At 38.2% G+C, this 23,070-nt stretch overlaps 1 protein-coding gene across 1 annotated transcript in view; it reads left to right on the top strand.

The window, feature by feature from the left end:
* KLHL14 (kelch like family member 14) overlaps positions 1-23,070 on the top strand; it is a 95,294-nt gene that overhangs the window by 17,896 nt on the left and 54,328 nt on the right. Inside the window, exon 2 of the mRNA XM_058556959.1 lies at positions 9,789-9,910. Within this exon, the coding sequence (XP_058412942.1) occupies positions 9,789-9,910 (122 nt within the window). The remainder of the gene's footprint in view (positions 1-9,788; positions 9,911-23,070) is intronic.

Genomic DNA, 23,070 nt, shown 5'->3' with positions numbered 1-23,070 from the left:
CGTACAAAGCCACAGTCAATCAAGATGTAGATCTTCTCATGGTCAAACATAAAAAATGGCAGAGTTGGAGTGTAACCAGGTTTTCAGGGGTTCAGATTTTAAAATCCTGGTTTCTTCAATTTGCAATAGTGTGTCCTCAATTACGGTTTACCCACCACTGGAAGAATGTGAGACAATTTCAGATGGTACACAAGAAACCATTTTTTAATTTATTTTAATAGTTAGGTTAGGTGTTACTATATTTTAACATGCGTTAGAAATAAAACACAATTAACCCATGAAGCCCATGATTCATAAATATAATTGCTTAGAACAATGACTCTCAATACTGGTTGCTCGTCAGAGTCGCACAGAAAGCTTAAAAAAACCACCAGTCCTGGGTCCCACCCCAGATCATTAAATCAGAATCTCTGAGAGATGCCCCCCTCCTAGATATTTTATAAAAGCTCTTCTAGGTGATTCTAAAGAGCCGCCAGCATTGGGAACCACTAGAATAGACAGGGATTGAGCATTTTTTTAAGTGAGCAGTTTTAAACAAAATACTAAGTAAATAATATCATAGTATGTGGACATGGCAGATATCATGAAGGTTCTATATTGTGCTAATAACTGAAACTTGATAAACTTCCCTCTATCATGGGTAGCTCCCATTCTATGAGACAACACTCATCCTGAAGAACAAAGGAAAAAACAGAGATATCCAATAAAAATGAGGAATGTGGTGGTGTGACAACAGCAAGACTGATTATTTGGGCATACTCAAGGCTCAAGTGGGGATAAAAGACAGCAGGCTTTGGGGCAGAGCCAAGTAAAGGTAGCAGGTTAGATTTGGAGGTTAGTCATTCAGACAGTCCCTTCCCCAGTATATTACCCTCTGACTCCTCCACCTTGCGGTTCAGAAACGTGGCTTTTCGTCTTTCTCTTTTGCCTTCTGACGCCTCCACCAGCACACTCACTGACTGGACCTTAAAACAGATGAGAAGAAAAAAAGGATGATAAAGAACCTATAAAGACATGTTTTTGGATAGTGGGATTACCAGTGATTTTGACTCTTTTCACCCATTTGTTTTTTTTATAATTTTTATTTATTTTTTTTTCCCCCAAAGCCCCAGTAGATAGTTGTATGTCATAGCTGCACATCCTTCTAGTTGCTGTATGTGGGACGTGGCCTCAGCATGGCCGGAGAAGCGGTGCGTCGGTGCGCGCCGGGGATCCAACCCAGGCCGCCGGCAGCGGAGCGCGTGCACTTAACCGCTAAGCCACGGGGCCAGCCCTCACCCATTTGTTTTTTATTCCTCATCATTTCGTCATTCCTACAAGAAGCATTTATCAAGTACCTACTGTAAACTGAGTCCTTGTTGCTTTTAAGTATAGTCAGAATTTTTCTCAGTGAGCATGTATTGTCCTTATGATATCAAACAGATCTTAAAGTTACTTCCATTTTAGAAAAACTAAATAATGTATATGACTGACCATTCTCCAGTCACCACACAGCCAGACTCACAGTGGGAGGAAGACGGGGTGGGGGTGGGGGGTTGGGGGGTTCGGGCAGGTGGGGGGATGGGGGCGGGGAGTGGCTCCAACGTCAGAAGGTGGGAAGCTAAGGCATTTTCAGCCACACCTGAGAATCACAGAGGGCTGTGTGAGAAAGCCCTAGAGACATTTCCTCTGTGAAATGGAGGAAATAAAACCTATCCTGAGTCACTAGAAAAGGTGCCTAAGCCCTTTTTCCTCTATTCTTTCATCTGTTAAATGGGGATAATGATACTTTGCCTTTACCTACCTCCGAGAGGCATTATCAGGTCTATTTAAAGCCTCTTCTGATGAAAGCTGCTGTGTAATTACCAAGAACAGCTATGATAAAGAAACCTAAATACAACAGCAAATCAGCTGGAACAAATTCTCAAGGGAGTTTACTGCTCTGGAAAAACTTAAGAAAAGGGTACCAACTCTCCTCTGGGACTTTTGGGTACCATTCCAGCTGGAAGTTTAGGGAAGCCTAGCTGATTTTCAAAGTCTCCTCCTGGCTAATCACTCAGGATCTTCCTCCGCCTACTTTTCCCCCATCGTCTAAGCAGTTTCCATCTGAAATTCCTCTTTTAAGTTTTTTCAGATCTTAACTCAGAAACTCTTTTATCCCTGAAAAGAATCTCAAGCAAGGCATTTACCTATGAGAGAGAAAAAGAGAGAGACAGAGGCAGAGAGAGACAGAGAGAGACATGGGAGGTTTTGTCAGGCTTTGCTGAAATTTGTTTGACAAAGTATGTAGAGCGGATTAGATGGGAGCAGGAGCACAGAAAACAAGGACACCACCACTATGACAACTCAAGAGAGAGCCACCCTGGCTGAATTAGGCTAATGGCAATTTGATTGGAATGAAGGGATAGATTGAAGATATAGCTCTAGAATCTATAGGACTTGGCAAAACATTGAATATAGCAAGAAAATGGGAGAAGAGTCAAGATTACCATAAAATTTGGTGACCTGTCATAAGGTTTGGTGATTTCTTTAACAGAGGGAGATGGCAGCCAGGAGAGTGAGTAGGTTGCATTTATGAATGAGATCTGGATCAATACCATTGTAGGAAGCCCAATGGTTTCATATTTTTGGGAAACTTACTTATGCAGTAAATATTTTGGCTAGTTATAAATAGTGCAACCTATGGTATCTGAAAGGCTTCTAAGCAATAAAAAAAAAAAGCCAAAATTCCAAAGATTGATTTTCAAATGAGTGATTTGTAAGGTTAATAATTATGTATAATAATAATAATAGTTATCATTTATTGGTTGATTACTATGGGAACTACATAAATACTTTCCATATGCAACCCACGTATCAGCTGGTAGCTTCCCAGATCTGGTAAAGATCTGGTAAAATTGTTACAAATCCCTCCAGTCTCATGGCCTGTGGAAATTCAAAACCCATCCTTGTTTCTGTGAATCCCTGGGGGCTTGCCTCTTCCTGGCTTTTCCTGCCTCCCAGATCACTACCATACATCACTGCTGTACCACTAGATATGAAATTGCCCATTCACTTACTGCTTGTATAAAATACTAACCCATCATAGGTTTAGTAAAGTCCACTGAAATTGTAAAGTCATGGAAAAGAGTCATAACTCCTTCCAGTCTTCTCCAGCCTCTCCCTACTGGATTATGTTGGGAGCATCAATTTTTGTCTCCCTTCACTATACAGAGACATTCATCTTTCAAGGCATCAGCAGCACAAAATGCCTTTCATTTGTTGAAGGACTGTCTCTCGAAGGTTTTGTTTGTAAGTAGCAACTGTTTATGTTCCCATTACACTTAGATGACTTCATTTAACCCTCACAACATTCCCACTTCACAGATGAGGCAACTGAGGCTTAAAGAGGTGGAATACCAGCCTAAGGATATAAATGTATGAAGTGGTAGAAAGAGAATATAAATCCAGGTCTAGCTGACTCTTCAATTAAAACTGACTTGGCCTTTGAAGGGGGATAATGGTCATCTACCCCAGTTTACTTTGCCACTTCAAAACTGCTTAGTTTTGCTATCAAATCTTTATGTTCCAAAAAAAGGCCACATACTGCTAAAGACCATATATGGGGAATTACAGAGTAAAAATTCCAGTGATTTCGTATCATTTCAGAGAGAATGTTAGGATAATTAAAACATCTAAACAATGGAAATACAACTCTATTATTTTTAAGTAATAAAACTTGGGTAGGGACCTAGACCACTTGCTTGTCAAACCTGCACAAGGGAATAGCTAATACTGATGGTGATGGTGAGGAGGAGGAGGAGGAGAGGGTAGAGGGGGAAGATGATAGTTACCATTTATTGAGCACTGTTATAAATGCTTTACATATATTATTTCTTTTAATCCTGAAAATTAAACCTATGCCTTAGGTCTATGGTTATCTCTCTTATACAAATAAGGTTAAAGAGAGCAAAGAGGTTAGCCCAAGGTCACTCAACTCAGAAGAGCTGAAGTCAGGGATTCCACCCTAGTTGTGAGGCTTACCCCCTTAACAACCAGGCAGTCCTGCTTCAAGAGACATCCCCTCTAGGATGGAAGTAAGTGCCACGAGGAACAAGGAATTAATTCCTCTTGTTTCCTGCATTGTCTCTAGTGTTTAGAACAGTATCTGGAACATAGTAGATACTCAATAATTGCTAAATAACAAATGAATTGAAACAAAGTGTCTAAATCAGTAGAGAGTATAAAAACATTAAAAAACAGTCGTGCACTGATGTTTAAAATATTTAACTAGAAGAAATATAGGGTAGGGAAAACCTGGCTTGAAAACACTTGGTTTAAAAAAATCCATATCATAGTCAGCAGGAAGCTATACAGGAACCCAACACTGCGTTGCGACTGCTAAAAGACAAGTGTAATTTGAGGAAGCCTTAAAAAATAGTATCTGTCATATCACATACCACATTTACTATGTTGTGTACGATTCTGACCTTCACATTTTTAAAAGGGACAATGATAGCCTAGAGATACTCAAAGGAGGTGAGCAGAATGGTATGGAAACTGTTTTCAGAAAGAAATGGGGATTTTCAACATGGAAAAGAGAAGACATATGGCAACTATCTTCCAATATTTGAAGTGCTGCCATGACATAGAGATGCGCACTTGCTCTTTTTCTATAAAAGACTTAAGTAGATTTTCAGCTCGTCATAAAGAGAAAAAAATATATCTAGCACAACATTCCAACAACTTTCTACAAGTGTGAATTTGAAAAACTGAGGTCCATTTCATTACGCATTTTCAAATTTATAAGAATAATTACTTATGAAAAAAACTATTAAAAAGATTTCTACATTATATAGAGAACTGGACCAAATCAGTGCCCTCAAATCTGGCTATGTGTTCGAATCAAGTGGATGACTGTGAAACATTATTGATTTGTAAAGCCTCATCCCGTTGAATCATAGTCTCTGGGAGTTGGGAACTGAGAATCTTTGTCAAGAATCTAAATGTTGTAACCCCCTCAGATGATCCTGGTGACTTACCAGGAATCGCTGAACTAGATTACTTCAAAGTTCTCTTCTAACTCTCTGATTCAATGATTCTGACTATACTGCAGAATATTTTTTTAATAAATAAATGAGAATTACTTGTAATCTGTAAAATGAATTTAGTCTAAATGTACATAGGTAGCTTTAAAGGGTCAACAGACCAGCTGATTTCTGAAATTGGTCAAAACTCTTCTTGCAATCTACTTAATGAATACTTTTTTCATGTATCATGGAAAGGAAAACTTTATCTGGCCTGTTTCCCAATTATTAAAGTTCCAAATCACCGAAATATAAATAAATGAGACTTTACCGCACTTAGAACACCAGTATGATGAAAAATTTGTTTACACCAGGAGGTTTTAGGTCATCCTTCAGTCATTCATCCCTGGAACCAAAGTACGTATGCGCGAGAGCACACACGCATACACACACGTGCAGACACGCACAAATGTGACACATGGTAAATGTTGGGCAGTTACTGAGATGGATCAAAGGAGACCTTCAAATTCCATCGCCTTTTTAACCTTATATTTTTCTGTGAGAGGATCTAGGAACTCAAATCAAAGGCATCCAAATAATATTATTAATCACGACATACTCAGCTCTTTGTTTAAATTTCTCTAATCCCTTATCTTTTAAATACATCAGTGTGGTCTAGGTGGTACTAAGATGAAGAGTAAAAAGGAGTATTTTTTAAATATTAACAGATTTGAAGAGAATGTATTAATTTGGGCTAAATTAGTTCCCTACATAAAGAGCTTCTAAAAAGTATACCATGTTGCCATATGAAGGAACTCTAATTATTGCAATGGGGCTACATTTGTAGATTTTGCCTAATCTAAAATGAAATCTGTGAGGTTCTACTGGAATTACTTAGAAAAGAATAATTGAAACCTCCTTCAGCAAGTTAATTCAGATTCTCCTCATTTACTTTCCTAGTTCACAAGGTATCTTTTTTTCATGGTGTTTTCAAATTGAAGTTCACACACGTCAAATAAATAGCATGATAATCAGAGGTTTCAATATCTAATATACATTCATTATTATCTGTCATTATTGTCATTGTCACTATTATAATTGCATTGTAAAAAGAATGGAGGCTTTTCCATAGAAATTATTCACGTGTATTACTTTCCAGGAGTAATTGAATAGTTGACATTGCATTTATATCAAAGTAAAATATGTGATGGTTTTCCTCATTTGTTTTATTCTTAAGAAATAAGAAATGTAGAGTAGTTTCTATTAGGTCCCTTTATTTGGATCCAGAAAGGTTCGCAGTTTTATGTAATGTCCAAATGTATATCTTCTTATAACAAGGCTCAAAAGATAGCCAATATAATTCAAGTGATAATTTGCTAAGCACATATAAGGTAACAACTAGGTAGTGAACTCCTCTTAACTAGCTTGTATTTATGTACGTGAACTCAAAAAGAATCTCAGTGAAAAATATTACTTTTCTTTTTAACTATTTAATCAGGTTTGGCATATTTGAAATAAAGCCCACATTGTATTGTCAATATCTAAAGATTAATTAACAATAATTTGCCTTAGAATTTATACAAAACTTTTCACTTCATTATTTTGTATAATACTCATGACAATCCTTTGAAGAGGCAGGTCAGATATTGTTATTTTATTTAAAGATGAGAAAACGTAGACTCTAAGCAGTCAGTTTGTACAAAATCACCCTACTGAATGGAAAAATTAGCCCTAGAATTCTGGTCATCTGGGTCTTAAACAAAAGTTATGGTAAAATAAAAATTAATAAAATAAATTTGAATTTAAAAAAAAGCATGGGCCTGGTAAAGTTAGAAGGCCTATGTCTGAACACTGTTTCTCCCACTTTCACTATGGGAACCTTCTAACCTCTCTGTAAACTAGAGCCCTACCTACAATATAAGGCTGTTTTGAATGTCAATGGAGAAAATGGTGAGAAAACCACTCAAATGTGTTTTGTTATCTTATGTGTTCTTTCTTCTGTACTATGCTCCTTCTCACATGCTTTATCCTATTTTTGGTTTCTATGTGATTCACCTTCACAAGGTAAAGTTTAACTTTATTTAGAATTAAATAATATTGATACTCTGTTGGAAAACTGAGTAGCACAAGTTTTACAAACAAAATACTCCAAGTAAAATGCTGTAACAAATTGAAAGAATGATAAGAAATATAACAATGCGAAAGATTTAGAATGTGTCTTCACTCACTGAGAAGGCCATATGTGATAAACTCAAAGCACTGTTCCTTCACAGAAAACACACAGCTGATGAGGGTAGGTAGGCTTTCCTTGACTTCCATGTAATTCTTCTTTACATTCCCTGAGGAAGCCTGGATGGTTTAGAAATTTATCTTAGTTTATGTGGAGTCTTTCATCTCTGTATGCTAGCTAGCCCTTTGAATCATGTCATTGCTGGCAGGGGTGGAAGTTGTTACCATTTGCCAACTGTTCAGTGGCTTATGTATTGGTAGTCTCAGTCTAGTTCTTAGAGGACAGATGGCAAGGACTGGCTCTTTGAGCAGAGAGGGCAAAGACTCTAGATCCTCTCCTCATCTGCAGAGGTGGTCCATCTAAATCGATGTTGAAAATCCCTGGGTTGGTCCAGGGAAACTGGCCTTATCAATTAATGAACGACCTTACAAATATATTTGAGCTGTCCATTTATCTCCCTTTGTCATTCACAAAACACATTTCAAAAGCAGTACATTTATTTAAATGTTAAAACAGAGATTTAATTATATTGCTTTGGTCACACCATCACTTCAGTGAGTCCTTTCCTCTATGTCTAACTGGTAGATATTGGTCTATCTACCCCACCCACAGTCTGGCAGCAGATAGCTGTGTCGTATCATGACAGCCACAGAATGGTGACATCCAGTTGAGCAAGTCTGTCTACACATGGTAACTGACAGCAACCTAAAAAGAATACTCGTTCTCATCTTGACTTCTCTCATACTCACATGGTGGTTGATTACCTGGACAAAAACTACAGTAATAAAATGGTCTTATGTTAGTTCTGTAACCATGCATTTAGGAGATTATATGGCACAAGAATTACGTATGTATCGTTTCAAAATAAAAAAGTTATTACTATACTGAGTTTCCTTAACCCCTCTCAACAAACCACCCCAGTCACTGAAATCCTCAAATTATGGAGCTCTTTGCTATTGTATTGTTTTTATGCCCCAACTACTGGTCTATAAGGCATATGCGTACCAAAGTACTTTATATTCAAAGAAGTTGAGTTTTTTTGTTTGTGGCAAAATTGATATTGCCTGCTGATATTACATTCGGCATTCTCCTATAAGTACAGCTCCCCCTATCCATAAGTCCCTAATAGAAGTTTCTCCAGAAGGTATTTTTCCTACTGAGGCATATACAATGCATTCAATGGCACCAGAGTTTCATTAAAGGAATTCTCTTGTTCCCTTCCTTCACATGGAACTGTATTAAGTTAACTCTCCGAATGTTAGGTTCTTAACCAACAAACAGTGCTTCTCCACAAGGGCATACTTCGCCAAGCGTCCTTGAATCAGAACGACTGACTGAATGTGTAATAATAGATTCAGAGCCACACTGTGGGTCGTGATCATATTTGAGAGGAACCCTTTTGTATTTATTGACTTTTTCCGTCAATCATGGTTGTTCCATTTCTTCCACCACCACCTTCAGCCTTTCAGGTAAATGAAAAGTTCAATTATATGTAAAGTGACCGTTAAATCAGCAGGCCCCTTGCGGGGGTCCGGGCCTCCCCTCCCTGCTCCAATCGCAAGTGTGCTCAATCCATTACTGTTCCTGAGGATCGCACATCCATCAGGTCACGTGTGCCGGCCAGGGTGCATCTCACAGCTTTTACTGCATATGAGATGTTGCAGGCCTGCTCTCAGGAACTGCCAGGCAGACTGGGAATCACAGTCACGGTTAATAGCAGCGAATTGCCAGCTCTTGATGGGTGGGTAGTCACTCCTTTCAGTGGTTGCCCCCTGGGGGAGAAGGTAGAAAAACAGAGGGAGGGAATTAGAGTGACTTTGCACAGTTGAGCAGGTTCATGCCGCTGGATCAGTGGCAAGCATTGGCAGGGCTCCACTCTGGGGAGGCTCAAAACAACCTCACAGTCTCATTTTTACCAATTGGTGCTGCTGTGTCGCCAGTGGTGCCCAGGGGTGGGAGGGTGAGGGAGATGGGAGAGGGGGCTGGGAAGGAGATGAAGGCAGAAGTCTCAGCTAAATCAAATAAACAAAAACTTGTGTTCATTCTGGTTAACTCACTCCAGTTAGCCCTGTGCTACTAATTGTACCAAACTGGTATTTGAAGTTCCCTGGGTGATTAAAGAGTTGGCTCACAAACTCTCTGCATAACCTTAATTTTTTCAAGGTTCTTTGAGTGGAGAATGGCTTATAATAATGATTTTGACTAATACGATTTTTGACATGCAACTTTAATGCTTAACCTTAGTACAACTCCAGAGCATTTCATGTGTACTCAGCTGTAAAGAGTGATGATTTAAAGGGATAATATAAGAAAAAGGTCGTTCTAGAATGAACCTCTAACAAATTGCATAAAGGGAGCTTATTATTCCATGAGTATGGAGATATGCTGCTCTTCTGATCATTTTTCTGCTTGGTTCAAAAAAATTGTTGAGACATGAATGGGAGAGGAAACAGGAAAAAATGAAATAGAAATCTGCAAGCAAGGAACATTCTTTTGATGGTTATGATTTCGTTGCCACTAAAAAGGCTCTACAATAATGTGGTTATTCATCTCCTCTTTTGTTTTGGGTGAAGAATTCGCTCTAACAAGAAAATGCTGTTATTGGTTGGAGGATTGCCTCCTGGGCCAGACCGGCTCCCCAGCAATTTGGTTCAGTACTATGACGATGAAAAGAAGACATGGAAAATACTTACAAGTGAGTGCCCTTCTTTATTTATTTATCCACTTATTTATTTCAGGTTAGAGCTGTCTTGATGAATTCGAAAACACGGTTAATCAAATTAGACATTTTATTGATTTGTTACCCTTTGGAGGTCTGTTTATGTATCACAGGGGATTTGGAGTAAAAGACTAAATTAACATTGCAGAGGTGGCCAATTTGGTAGTCAAAGAGGCCTAAATTAAAACTGGCCTAAAATCACTGCACAAGTTTGCATTTCTGTGTGTGCTACGGCAGAGGGGGAGGGTGACCGAATCATCTTCCCAAAGAAATTCTTCAGTTATCTTTTGCTCATTGAAAAGTGGAAGGTTGGTTAATCGCACTAGTAAATTTTTTCACGTCAAAATGGTTGCTTAGTTCATTGTCTCTGTAACTAACATTCATCTTGCTTTTTAGGCATTTTTGCTCGTTAATCTTTAGTCTGTGAAACTGGGTCTTAGAGAAACGCTGCTTTCTATTGCTCCACAATTTGGATGGACAGATACATCTGTGCCTATCCCAGCTGCATTAAACTGTGCTTGCAAACTTCCCCCCAAGATTCCCCTCTTCCCCTCCTTAAAGGGTGATTGTGTTTTATAGCAAACCTCTTGCCTTGGGCACTGAGATTTGGAACTTGTTATATCGGTTATGATTCCCAATCTGATTCAGTCATGGAATCAAAAATCATCGTTTCTTGAATGTAGCAGGCTGTGTGCACTGGTCCCCTTGTGGGCACAATGGCTGCACTGGTCAATAAAACTAAATTTTAACTGTCAAAATTGCCCAGAGCTGTATAGATAAAATAATAAATGAGCAATTTTGATCCATAAATCAAAGCCATACATTTAAAACAGATGAAGGTTGCAAGTTAGATTTTCTTATTGCATGTGTCGTTTAAGCAGGTATATATTTTATCAGATTTAAAAGAAAATCATTTCCTTTTCTCTTACTGAAAGCCCTTTAAAATAATAGAAACAGGACAACACTTTGCCCATAAGAGGAGAAGAGGAGCAAAGACGTGAGGTGGTGCTTGAAATAATACATTTCAGAGCTGGCTTACCCCAGCGAAACCTGCAGTAGCATTGTCCAGGAACTGCAACGAGAAAGCTCCCTGGACACCTATAGACGACAGTTGTAGGAAAGAAATGGTGGAGTAGTAGCAGTGACATTAAGGAGAAGGAAGAAAGAAAAATAAGTTAGAGATGTCTTCAAATGACTTTTATTCTCTTTTTGACAAAAATACTATTAATAGTGGTTTAAACATCTGAATGAGTGACCTGAAGCTGTATTTTAAAGATTTATCAGAAACAAGCTAAAATAAAACCAAAGAATCAATCGTCTGACAATCAATAGAGAAAACCTACACAGAATGAGACCCAGATACTAGGAGGAGGAGAGAAGAAAAAGGAGGGACAAAAGATTCTTGAAGAGAGATGACAAAAACACAGAGGCAAAAGGACAGGGAGATATTAGACTCAAGCAATAAATGATATTCATTCACAAATCCATCTGTTTTCCCAAATATACCAGGAAAGGTCCAATTTGCTACTGGTTTGAAGCCCTTCATTAAAGGGAAAAAGATTAATTAAAGCTTTGTGACCAATACCTAAGAAAAGTCTTATGTTCCTTTTAAACCTTGTTCAGAGACAAGGTGATCATCCAATTTGTTGTCCAAACTGGGACACTTTAGAGCATGAAATAGGGATCTATTAATCATGCTGGGACAACAGGTGTAGACTGGAACATATGATCACCCTACTCAAATGTTTCACATTGCCTGATTTATCTCTTTACTTAGAGGAATGTAGTAAGAAAGCATGAACTTGAATCAGTCAGACCTGGTTTCAAACCCATGTCTATGACCTTGAGCAAGTCATATAAATGTCCTGAGTCATGGTTTCTTTTTTGTCAGCATCATTTGAGTATTTTTAAAGCAAATTTGTGTTTATAAATCATCTAGCACATAGCATGATCTCAATAAATTGCGGGTACTATTGCTATTGTTGTAACACCACTACCAATATTAGCAGAAGGACTGTATGCATCTTCATACCTTAGAGGCACCAGTCAACCAAGCTCTCCATGCAGAGGGGAGACAAATTACACTGCACCAGATACAACACTTTGACCAATGCTCTGGAGTAGGGAGCTTATTTTCCATAGTTTTCATATGTTAGATGTAGTAATCTACAGACTAGGAAGTAAAGATAAATGACTATCTAGTGACTCCATTCACCAGATTTGAAACTGAAGGAAATAAAGACACTAAAGTATACAAAAGTTCTTATAATGGGAACATATTCAAAGATCTTGAACCTTTTTTCTATACTCAGGCATGCTCACAGCCTTGAAATAAATGTCTGCTCTCCTTATACTTCTCATTTCACTGGGACTTGTACTTCAAAAAATAGAGTTTATTACCTGCTGGGCTGTGACTACATGGCCCCAAGTGAAGGCATATTTTTCAGGTTTGTTGGAGAAATATAGACAGTTTATCTGGATGATTTCTGCTGCTGGTTTGTATTTTTTAATTAAAGCATCTTATTTGGCTAAATTGAATAAATAAGTCAGGTAACTGACAGATTTCCACACGATTTGGGCCATCTAATGATAAATGAAGAAATGTTTCTCATTGGAATAAGAAAATATCCCAATTCTCCCCAAATCCAATGAAACATTAGGGATTGCAGAGCTTTCCACTTCCATTCTTTTGACCCAAAAGAACTGCTAAACTAATTGACAGGGAAGTGCGGATGACCATTAATGCTAGGAGACAGTTCCTAGTTTGAGGTCTGCTTATTTATTGAATGACTGTCTCCATGCAAACTAACAAATAAGTTAACTAGCAAAAACCTAAAACCTGAGGTTAGCTAGAGCCTCTGAACCTTAGGATTCTTTGCTCACTTGGCTTGAGCAAACATTTCTCAGCCTGTCTCACAGACATGCTCCTTTCAGAAAGATGCCATTCTACAGGCAGAAGCACAGATACCCACCTCTGGGAGCCACGGTACTTACACACGTTCTGTAATGAAGAAGAATTAAAAAGAACATCAGTCATCATTTTCTTTAGATCTTAACCTGTTATGTTATTTATATTTTAGAAACACTATATAAGGGGTACACAAATAATAAATTGAATGGAGTGGAGGTGATTGGAAGTGAAAAAGTGGGTCTACAGAACATAAAGAAAACAAAATTCAACAGTCAGCCAACCCGGTGGTGTGGTCTACCCAAACAGCAAAGGCAACAATTATTCTCACTGAAAAGACTGTTTTGGTAGCATGCTGGCACAGACTGCGTTTTTATCCTCCTCTTCGAAAAAAAATCATTTAATGTAACATTATATAATTAATGTTAAGAATAGTGACAGCGCTCCCCAATCTCTATCAGAAAAGTATTGAGAAATAACATAAAAATGACGGTGAAGTCCTTTTGTAAATGTGAAGTGTTAAGTAATAACGATAAAATTGACATTGTTGTTCTTTTGACTGTTGATAAGAAAAGGGAAGTGCACTGCACTTCCGTTCATTTTTATTTTACAGTCTTGCTTTTCCTGCTTTTCTCACTCCTGCACGCAGTCTCCCGTTTCCTTCTTCACTTATTAGAAAGCAGTACAGGAGACATGAATACTAAAATGGCCAATGCAAAAAACAAGCGTCCTGCACTTGCAGGCCCTAAATCCTTGGTACAAAGATCAAACAGAACAATTCCCGTGGCTGCAGTGTACTTTTTGTAACATATATCTTGCATATCAAAGTTTTTATGAAGTCCACATGGAAGCAGCTTACATTCCTCCCCAAGAGACAACACTGAGGTTCCGTCTATTCAATTTGTATTCCTCATTGACCATGTTCTTTACTGGTGGGTAAGGTGTTTCCCAGGAACTGACTTCCTTTTTCCTACATTTCAGATACGAGATTCTATGTATTGGGTACTTCTTATGGCTTTCTGTGAGCAATGACAGGAAGTAGGATTTCAAAATATAGATTTATCCTTCCAGGTGCCAATGATGACTTCCCTTTAATAACGTTAGATGACAATTAGAAGAGCTAAGTTAGAAAGGCTTGTTCCTTCTTCTGGCCGCTCTAAGTTCCCTTTGTTGCAGATAGGGCGAAATTGTTTTATTCCTCTTCCTTTCAGTCAGTTTGCAACTCTGCCCTCCAGTTGGTAGTGCAAGGATTTGGGAACTTGTATTTTTCATTCATAGAAAATAAAGGAAACCACTGTGCAGAGAATTCCTGGGTTGTCTCCTCTGGTCTATAGAGGCCATTTAACTTGATCCCATCCACGCAGGAACAGTCCTGGGGCTGGTTGCCATTGATTTCTTTTAGGAGAGTCACAGAGATCAGAGGCTAGTGGACTCTTCATTGTTTTTTTTAAATGTACTTTCCATAAATATTGAAGGAATAGTACTGAGAAAACGAATCTTATATAAGACATTGAACTTCAGTTCCAAAAGATAAATATAGGTTTGATTATATCCAATATCTGAGCAGTAGACAATGGCTTAATTGCTGATTATGCAGGGAATAATAAACCTGCACATTGATACTTTCAATTCGACTTCTTTTCTTGGACCTTCTGTTTCTTGATTTCAGTTCATTTCTGTTCTTTGAGGATATGTTGGAGGAAAAGTCAAGTTAGTCAAAAGCTAATAGTCATTTCTTATGATTATTTATTTAGAAGGAAGTAAAAAGTTCAACTGAGGGTTTTATAGCTGTGGGTTTCCTTCATATTATCTTTATTACCAAGAACAAAACCCCACAAATTATTTAATTTAATTTCTGGACAGGTAGGTAGAATCTGTCGGTAGTGCATTTCTCATTGCAGGAGAACCTTAGAAAACAATTTGGTGCTTCCAGAATGACTCTGAAAATGCCTGGGAAGAATTAGATTTATTTACAGACCTTATTCCTTCATGTAGCAAGCAATGTGGCTACTCTGTGCTGGATGGTGGGGTAGAATATGAATAAGATAATCTCTCTTCTCAAGAATCCAAGGAGGCGATTACAATAGAGTGTGCTAAGGGATAGACAGGGGAAGCTCAGCGTACTATGGGAGCACAAAAAGGGGCCCCTGTTCTAAACATGGGAGGTTAGGGAAGCTTTCCTAAAAGTGACCTTTAGTAAAGCTGAAAAAATGGGTATAAATTATCAAGGCAAAGATGTGGATGAGAAGGTATTTTAGTAAGAGGACCTAATACTGGGAAGGCCAAAAGACAAGAAAGAGTTGGTTCCTTCTAGAAACTGAAATGAATTTGTGTATCTATAGGACAGTCTGAGGCTGGGGAAGTATGTGGTAGGGCTGGAAATTTGACCAAGAACTATATTATATGGGACTATTTCAAGGAATTGTTAAGATAGGTTCAAGAATTAGGAATTGAGTGTAGAGAAATCGCTCTAATTTTTATTTTCAGTGTTAGTGAAAACACAGTGATCTACAGGTTTTATACAAAAGCATGGTGGTTGCTCTCTCTTAGCTTGGAACTTTTTGTTTAGTTCATGGAGTAATTGTTTCCATGACTTTGGACAAAGAAGAAGGAGAGAGAATTGTGTTTGGACTTTTTAAATATGTTAGCATCTAATTTTACCTTCAATGAGCTCAATTCTAATTTGAAATACATGGCTGCACATTGCTATATATCTTGAGTTATTTGCTACTGTGTATTCATGCACCACTGCATTAGTGGATTTTTCATAGATTTTTTAAAAAATATGTGTAGTGGTCACTCTAAATACTGTATTTCAAGTAAGTTGGGTGCCTAGAAAAACCAGTTAACTTTATTTCTGGTTTATACCTCCCTTGAATATAGCAATTGCTTTTTCTCCAGAGAACAGCATGTGTACAAATAATTCTGATGCCTTCTTTACACACAAGCTGTGGTATTTGCTACTGAATCTGGCATGAAGGAGGTCTGAGTCATATGGGCTGCTTAAATTTGCTCTATGTCATTCCTAGGCAGGTAGCAGACTAAGTCTGGCAAACCATTGAAGGTGAGTACTGAAAGATTAAATGATCTCCTTTCCCAGCCCTCTCATTTTACACATTAATTTTATTCATTCAACAAATATAAGTGATATCTTCTATCTAGCAGGCATTGTTCTAAATGCAGAGAAAACAATGCTAAGTCAGAGCAAATATCATCAAGCAAATATTCACAAAGCTTAGAGTTTAGTAGGGGAACTAGCATTAATAAATAATTCCAGACAGCAATATGTAATAGCAAAATGTGATAATGCTCTGAAGGCAGGGTATAAAATATATAAGATCTTTAGTGGAGAGACCTGATCTAGTTTAAGAGTCATGGAGAATATCACCAAAGAAGTGGCATTTGAGCTGAGAACTAAAGGATGAGACAGTTAGCCAGGTGTCCAGGTGAAGATGTGAAAGAAGATTGCTCCAGGTTAGTTAATAGTAAATACAGTACTAAGATCCTGTAGAAAGAAGGTGCGTAGCCAAACTCAGAGAGAGAGAGAGAGAAAGATATGATATGTAGCTGAAAACATTAGTAGAAACCAGACCATGTAGGCACTTCTATGGCAGGTTCACACTTTCAGCTTTTACTTTAAGTGACTGAAAGAAAGGAAGTATCATACGGAGAGTCACACGATGATTTAGTGGCAGATAGAGGAATAGAACACTGGTCTGTGTATTTCCATCCAACAGTGCTGCCTCGTGTACCACACCAATCCGTCTCACCAACAAGTGCCATTAGTCAAGAGTCTAGGGACGGCCCCGTGGCTTAGCGGTTAAGTGTGCACGCTCCGCTACTGGCGGCCTGGGTTCGGATCCCGGGCGCGCACCAACGCACCGCTTCTCCAGCCATGCTGAGGTGGCGTCCCACATACAGCAACTAGAAGGATGTGCAGCTATGACATACAACTATCTACTGGGGCTTTGGGGAAAAAATAAATAAATAAATAAAATTATTAAAAAAAAAAAAGAGTCTAAGCAGAGGAATGAGATTTAATCTGTGCTGACCCATTTCACCCATGAACATTTAAATGGATCCAATGTACTTGGCATAGTCCCACGTTCATAGACTAGAACTAGTATAGGTTAATTGAATGAGTATCCTAATCCTAGAGGTCAAGAACATAATCTTGGTTTCTGAACTATACTGCAAATTATGAAGTATAAGTAATAAAATTTGCATTTAAAATTACTGACAAGGCATAATTCAATGCAAATCTCTTGACATTTTAACTCTGTCTTTGAAGCGGTGTCAAAAATGAAATAACACATACACATACACACACACACACACACACGCACACACACGCAGAGCAACGTCTTTCAAGACAGATAGATCTAAATTGAAATACACCCACAGACATTTGTTGACTGTGAGACTCTGGGCAGGCTGCTTTCTCTCTGATCCTTCTCATCTGCAAAGTGAGTATAATTATACTCATCTCTTAGAGCTAGTGTGAGAATTAAATAAAGTAATACAAACAAAGCTCTAGGCTGTTTCTGGAATATATTGCTCCTCAATAAATTTTTATTCTATTTTAGTCTATTTTGCATTCTTTTTATAACCAAACAGAGAAAACCAAGAGATTGAATCTTGTCTTCTGTTCTTATCATCAGGGATTTAAGAAAGAAGACACACCCTTGATTTAGAATAAAACTTCTATCTATTTCTAGCATGAAGCTTATATGTATCAGTCAGGATGGGCTAGATTATGCTGTGGTAACAAACAACTCTAAAATCTCAGGGGCTTAAACCAGCAAAAAATTTATTTCTGTCTCGTGCTACATGTCCAGCAGAGATGCTACATGGTTGGCAGAGGGCATCTGTTCGTCAGAGTCATTCAGGGATCCAGGCACATGGGGCTCCATCTTAATATGTATTTCTACCATCAACGCAGCAGGGGAAAGAATGTTCTGCAGCATCTTGGACTGGCAATTAAAAGTAACATTTATCATTCTGCTCAGTTACAGGACCATACCCCATTTCAAGGGAGCAGGGAAGGTCTTACCAGGGTCCAGAAGGAGGAGAATCCGAGTATTTGGTGAACACACAATGTGCATACCATAATCTGTCCTACTGGACATCAGATATTCCATGTACTGTCTTTGCCATGCTCAAAGTACACCCGCTCCTCTTCCTCAAGAGGAGATCACCCCAGATTATCAAGCTCAGTTTCAATCTCTGTGATGGACAATCATCCCAGTATCAGGCTCATTTGAGACGACTTCTGATGTAGAAACAGACTAAAAAAACAAATTATCTGGTCCCCTCACACATAACGCACAGTGATGGATTAGGGACAGGATCAGCACAATATACACTTTAATTTGGAAAGATCATAGCAATTTAGCTCCTACCAAGAGACATTTTGAAGGGTACCTATCCAAGGTTGTGTTCCTTGATTAGGCCTTTCCCTAATCCTTCGCATTGTCTTTTGTTCTCCATGGCCCCTGGAGCCACATTATGGGAGATTCTGCTTTTTCCATTATCTTCCTTGGCCGTTTCTGAAGTGAACCTGAGAATATACTCTTTCTGGGAGTGGAAGAGTTTTCTAAGTACATTTCATGTCTGTAGACATTTAGGGGACAATGGTTATTTTAAGTCTCTAATTGTCACAGCCTATTTTAGTCCAGGCTGGTGGGTCTTTTGGCAATTAACCGTCTAGAAAATTTAGCTGTCTTCTTATGTTTCCATCCACTCCATAGCCAGTGACCATGTCCACAGTTCTTTTCTGATGTACTTCTTAGATTGCTTTTTCCTTTGTTTTCTTGTCTCCATTTTTTTCTCTTTTTCACACACACACACACACACACACACACACACTCTAATACTCTATATATTCATATATCTACCAGGCTTTAATGGAAAAGCTCCCTTTTTACACCTTTCCCTGAGTTAGAAGAGTTTACGGGTGTGTCATCCTTCACTGAAACTTTCTTCTGAGACATTCTAACATGGTGAAATTACTGGGAAAGCCATACCTTTAATTTTCTCTTTGTCAGTAAGCTGAGTTTTAATTTACCTTTTTTGCTCAAAATTCTTCTCATTTTGTGTATGATACACAAAACCAAGATCCTTTACCAGATGAGATTGAAAAACATTGCTTCTTCCAATGCTGCACACTGTGAGATTTCCAGATTCTATTTCCTTTTAATTCTGCTTATAAATGGGCCAATTTTTTGTGAAATCACCTCTTTTTTGTAGATCTTGCCAAGTGCAGCCAACAACAACCAATATATACTTTCAACATTCTGTTTTTCAACTTCTTCCCTTGGAGGTAGAAGTCCATTAAATAACCAATTAGCCATCCAAGTAAGAGCAAACCACAATTTTGTCAAGTGGGTTTTCATGCCGTAATGTACAATTCCATCTTTCCACCCTCCAATATCAATTTCCTTGTCATCAGCTGCTGGGCCCTCTTGTATTAGTCAGGTTAGGCTAGGCTAGGTTAGGCAGTCATAACAACAATCCCCAAATCTTAGTGGCTTATATAAGTAAAGATTTATTTCTTTTCATGTCACATGTCTTTGATAGCTTAGCTGGGTTCTCTGTTCCACGTCTTCTCATTCCAGTACTCAGGTTGATGGAAACTGCATTATTTGGCATGTCATGGTTGCCGTGGCAAGAGAGAGGAAAATTTCACCCTAACTCTTTAAGCTTCTGCCCTGAATTAATACATTTTAGTGGCAAAAACAAATCACTGGCCACATCTAACGTCAAAGTGGGTGGAGAAGTACAATCTTCCCAAGCACTCAGAAGGAGGATAATCAAAATTTGTTCGATAGCCCTAATGATTACAACAGTGCAGCGTTATGTTCAACAAATATTTGTTTCACTCTTCTTATCACACGCAAAATATTCTTGCTCCTTCTATGAGCAGTTATTAGTCAGAAGAGATAGCTATTCCAAGCATCTTTCTATCTCTTCCTACATCAGGGTGACTTTATTGTCAGGACTAATATTTATTCACAGATTAGATGCATCTATATTAAAGGAAAAGTTTTAAAATACATTCTAAATATTATTATAATGCATTTTGGGTGGAATTTTTCAAATTTTGACTCCCTTCAAATAGTTTAAATATGTCTGAGTTTGTATAATTTTTACTATTTCTAGTGTTTATTATGTATAAACTATTATACATCTATAATATAGTTATGCAAATATGCATATAGATATAAATTATATAGATACACATAATTCCCAGAGAACAGAATGGTTTTTATCATTTAGAGAGACCTCATTAAAAAAAACTGAAATGACTTTCAAAATTACAACCAAAAAAATGAAAAGATAATTGGGGTGAGTGATTGTTATATGCAAATATCGCCATCAAAATAAAGGAGTAATTAAGGCAAAGTGCAAATAAGCAAACTGTTTCTTTTCAGATCCATGAGACGACTCGATGGCGGAGTCAAGGAACCAAATCTACATTTCATAAATATCTGTCCAGTTAGAATTTTTGGTTTTGTGTATCGTACACAAAATGACTCCATTACTGGGGAATGATCACTCTGTGACCACACCTTCATATTCATTAATTATATCGCTTTTGATACAGCAAACAGTTTTGCTTCCTAGAAGATATCTTAAGGTCTGGCCCTATTTAGCTGGCATTAGAGATGGTTTTGTGAAAGGGGAGTGCTAAGCAGACACTTTCTTACCTCTGTGTCTGGATGTCAAGGCAAACTACTGCTCCTTACAGTGTATGCTAATTATTAATCCCACTGACATGCCTTGTTTGGTCATTAATTTCTTTTAAAAAAATTTAAGATTGAATTCCAGTTATTTAGCTAGGACAATAATCATCGTGAGTTTCAAAGACCAAAATCTTCCCACATTTTTATGTTGAGAATGGCAAAGCACTTTCAGAAAACCCTACTGCTAAGGCAATGATGTATCACTTTCACTTTCATTATATGTTTTTAATCAGAGCGTGACTTCACACTAGACAAAGCGATGCTTTATGCATGGTCTCCCTTGTTTTTGCTAAAATCTTTTGACATGATTAATTTTACTTTAATGCTTTTGTCTTGTTGTAATGGTAAGGATGATGGGTATAAACCAGGCAAAAATACATGCTTTTCTATTACCATGCTTCTGAGCATTAAAAATATCTTAGATGAAAAGGAAAAAAAAAATCACAGGAGACTGGTCCGACTGGAATTAAATTTCTTGCTACCTGAACACAGAGTACATGAGATTAAAAAAAATGATTCAGTCATTGTTTTTAGTTTTATTTTTGGTATTTTTTTATAGCAATTTATTCATCTGTATGATTAGATCTGAAGAGGAGGAGAGAAATTGTAGCTCCCAGATTTCTTGATCTCATTTGTCGCTTTGCAGCCTTTATACTTCCTTCACAGTCTTAAGGGACCAAAATATTAACCAATTCAATACGTGGTGTATCTGGATCAGATCAAGGTAAAGCAGGCCATATTTTTCCATGATGATGCCTGTCATGGGATATAGGTTAGAGTTCAGCTGTACTAATTTTCATTCTAAGAGAATGGAATACAATATCCTTTGTCCAAATTACAGAAAAGCAATGATGTAGATGACTTTAAGAAGAAAACACTAGGGGCTGGCCCTGTGGCTTAGCGGTTAAGTTTGCGTGCTCTGCTCCTGCGGCCCCAGGGTTCGCAGGTTCGGATCCTGGTCGTGGGACCGATGCACCGCTTGTCAAGCCATGTGACAGTGTCCCATATAAAGTAGAGGAAGATGGGCACGTATGTTAGCCCAGGGCCAATCTTCCTCAGCAAAAAGAGGAGGATTGGCAGTGGATGTTAGCTCAGGGCTAGTCTTACTCACACACACACACAAAAGAAAACAGTAGACCATTCAACAAGTGAGACCTGCCTTGTGAGCAGCTGTCCAAGTAATGGTGCTACCATATTCACTGTTTCTTTTTTCCTTAATAAATGATGGAGTTGCTTACTCGTGTTACAAGAGTATGACACCTTCCTTTTTTCTACACAACCTGTCTGCTTGTTTTACTTGCCTCCTAAATAAATCCTCTTACAATCAAAATATCGTCTAGCACTGTCCAATAGAACTTTAAGCAATGATGGAAATGTTCTGTATCTGCCCAGTCCAATATGGCAGCTACTAGCCACATGCGGCTACAGAGCACTTTAAAATATGGCTAGTATGACTGAGAAACTGAATTTCTCATTTTATTTCATTTTAATGAATTTAAATTTAAATAACCTCCTGTGGCAAGTGGCTTCCATATCAACAGCACAGCTCTAGACAGCAGAAAGTTATGTGAGGTGTCACATTCACTTAGAAAAGCTGTCTACCACCCAACCCTGCTGGTCCAAATCTATTTCCCTCTAAGCGAGAAAAAAAATAAGTGATTCCATGAAATAACTAAATTCAATGAACCCCCAATGAATCACATGTGAGCCCTCTTCTAGGTCCTGGGATTTCACCTTTAGGTTTCTCATTCTCTCCCTCTAGAAATCCCTACTTTTTCGTTTAGGTTACCTGGTGCATTCATAACCAAGTCCCAAAAGCTGTGTGGCTTAAAACAACAAAAATTTGTTCTTTCACAGGTCTCGAGGCTAGAAGTCCAAAATCTGTGTCAGTAGAGCCATGATCCCTTCACAGACTCTAGGGGAGAACGCTTCCTTGCTTCTTCCTAGCTCCTGGTGGCTCCTGGTAATCTTTGGTGTACTTGGTTTGTAGCTTCATCACTCCAGTCTCTGCCTTGACTTCACATGGCCTTCTTCCCTGAGTCACTCCTCTGTGTCCGGTGTCCAAATCTTCCTCTCCTTTCTCTTGTAAAGACATCTGTCATTGACTTTAGGGCCCACCCTAACCCCGTATGACCTCATCTTAACTTGATTACATCTGCAAAGACCCTATTTCCAAATAAGGTTATGTGCACAGGTACTGGTGTTAGGATTTAAACATGTCTTTTTGAGGGACACAGTTCAATTCACTACACCTAGCAAATGACACACATATGGAAAAATATACAACAGACAGCTGTGAGACACTTACTGTGTGCAAGACACATTCTAGTCATCTCACTTGCATTTATTCATTTAATTCTCACAACAACACTATGGTGTTAGGCACTATGATTATTTCTACTTCAGATGAAGAAATGGAGGCGCAGAGACATTAAGGAATTTGCTCAAGGTCACACAGATGGTAAATGGCAGAGGCAAAATGT

The sequence above is a fragment of the Diceros bicornis genome, chromosome 16 (assembly GCF_020826845.1).
Source record: "Diceros bicornis minor isolate mBicDic1 chromosome 16, mDicBic1.mat.cur, whole genome shotgun sequence".
NCBI lineage: Eukaryota > Metazoa > Chordata > Mammalia > Perissodactyla > Rhinocerotidae > Diceros > Diceros bicornis.
The sequence above is the reverse complement of the archived record's forward strand: the minus strand, read 5'-3'. Positions and strand labels throughout refer to the sequence as shown.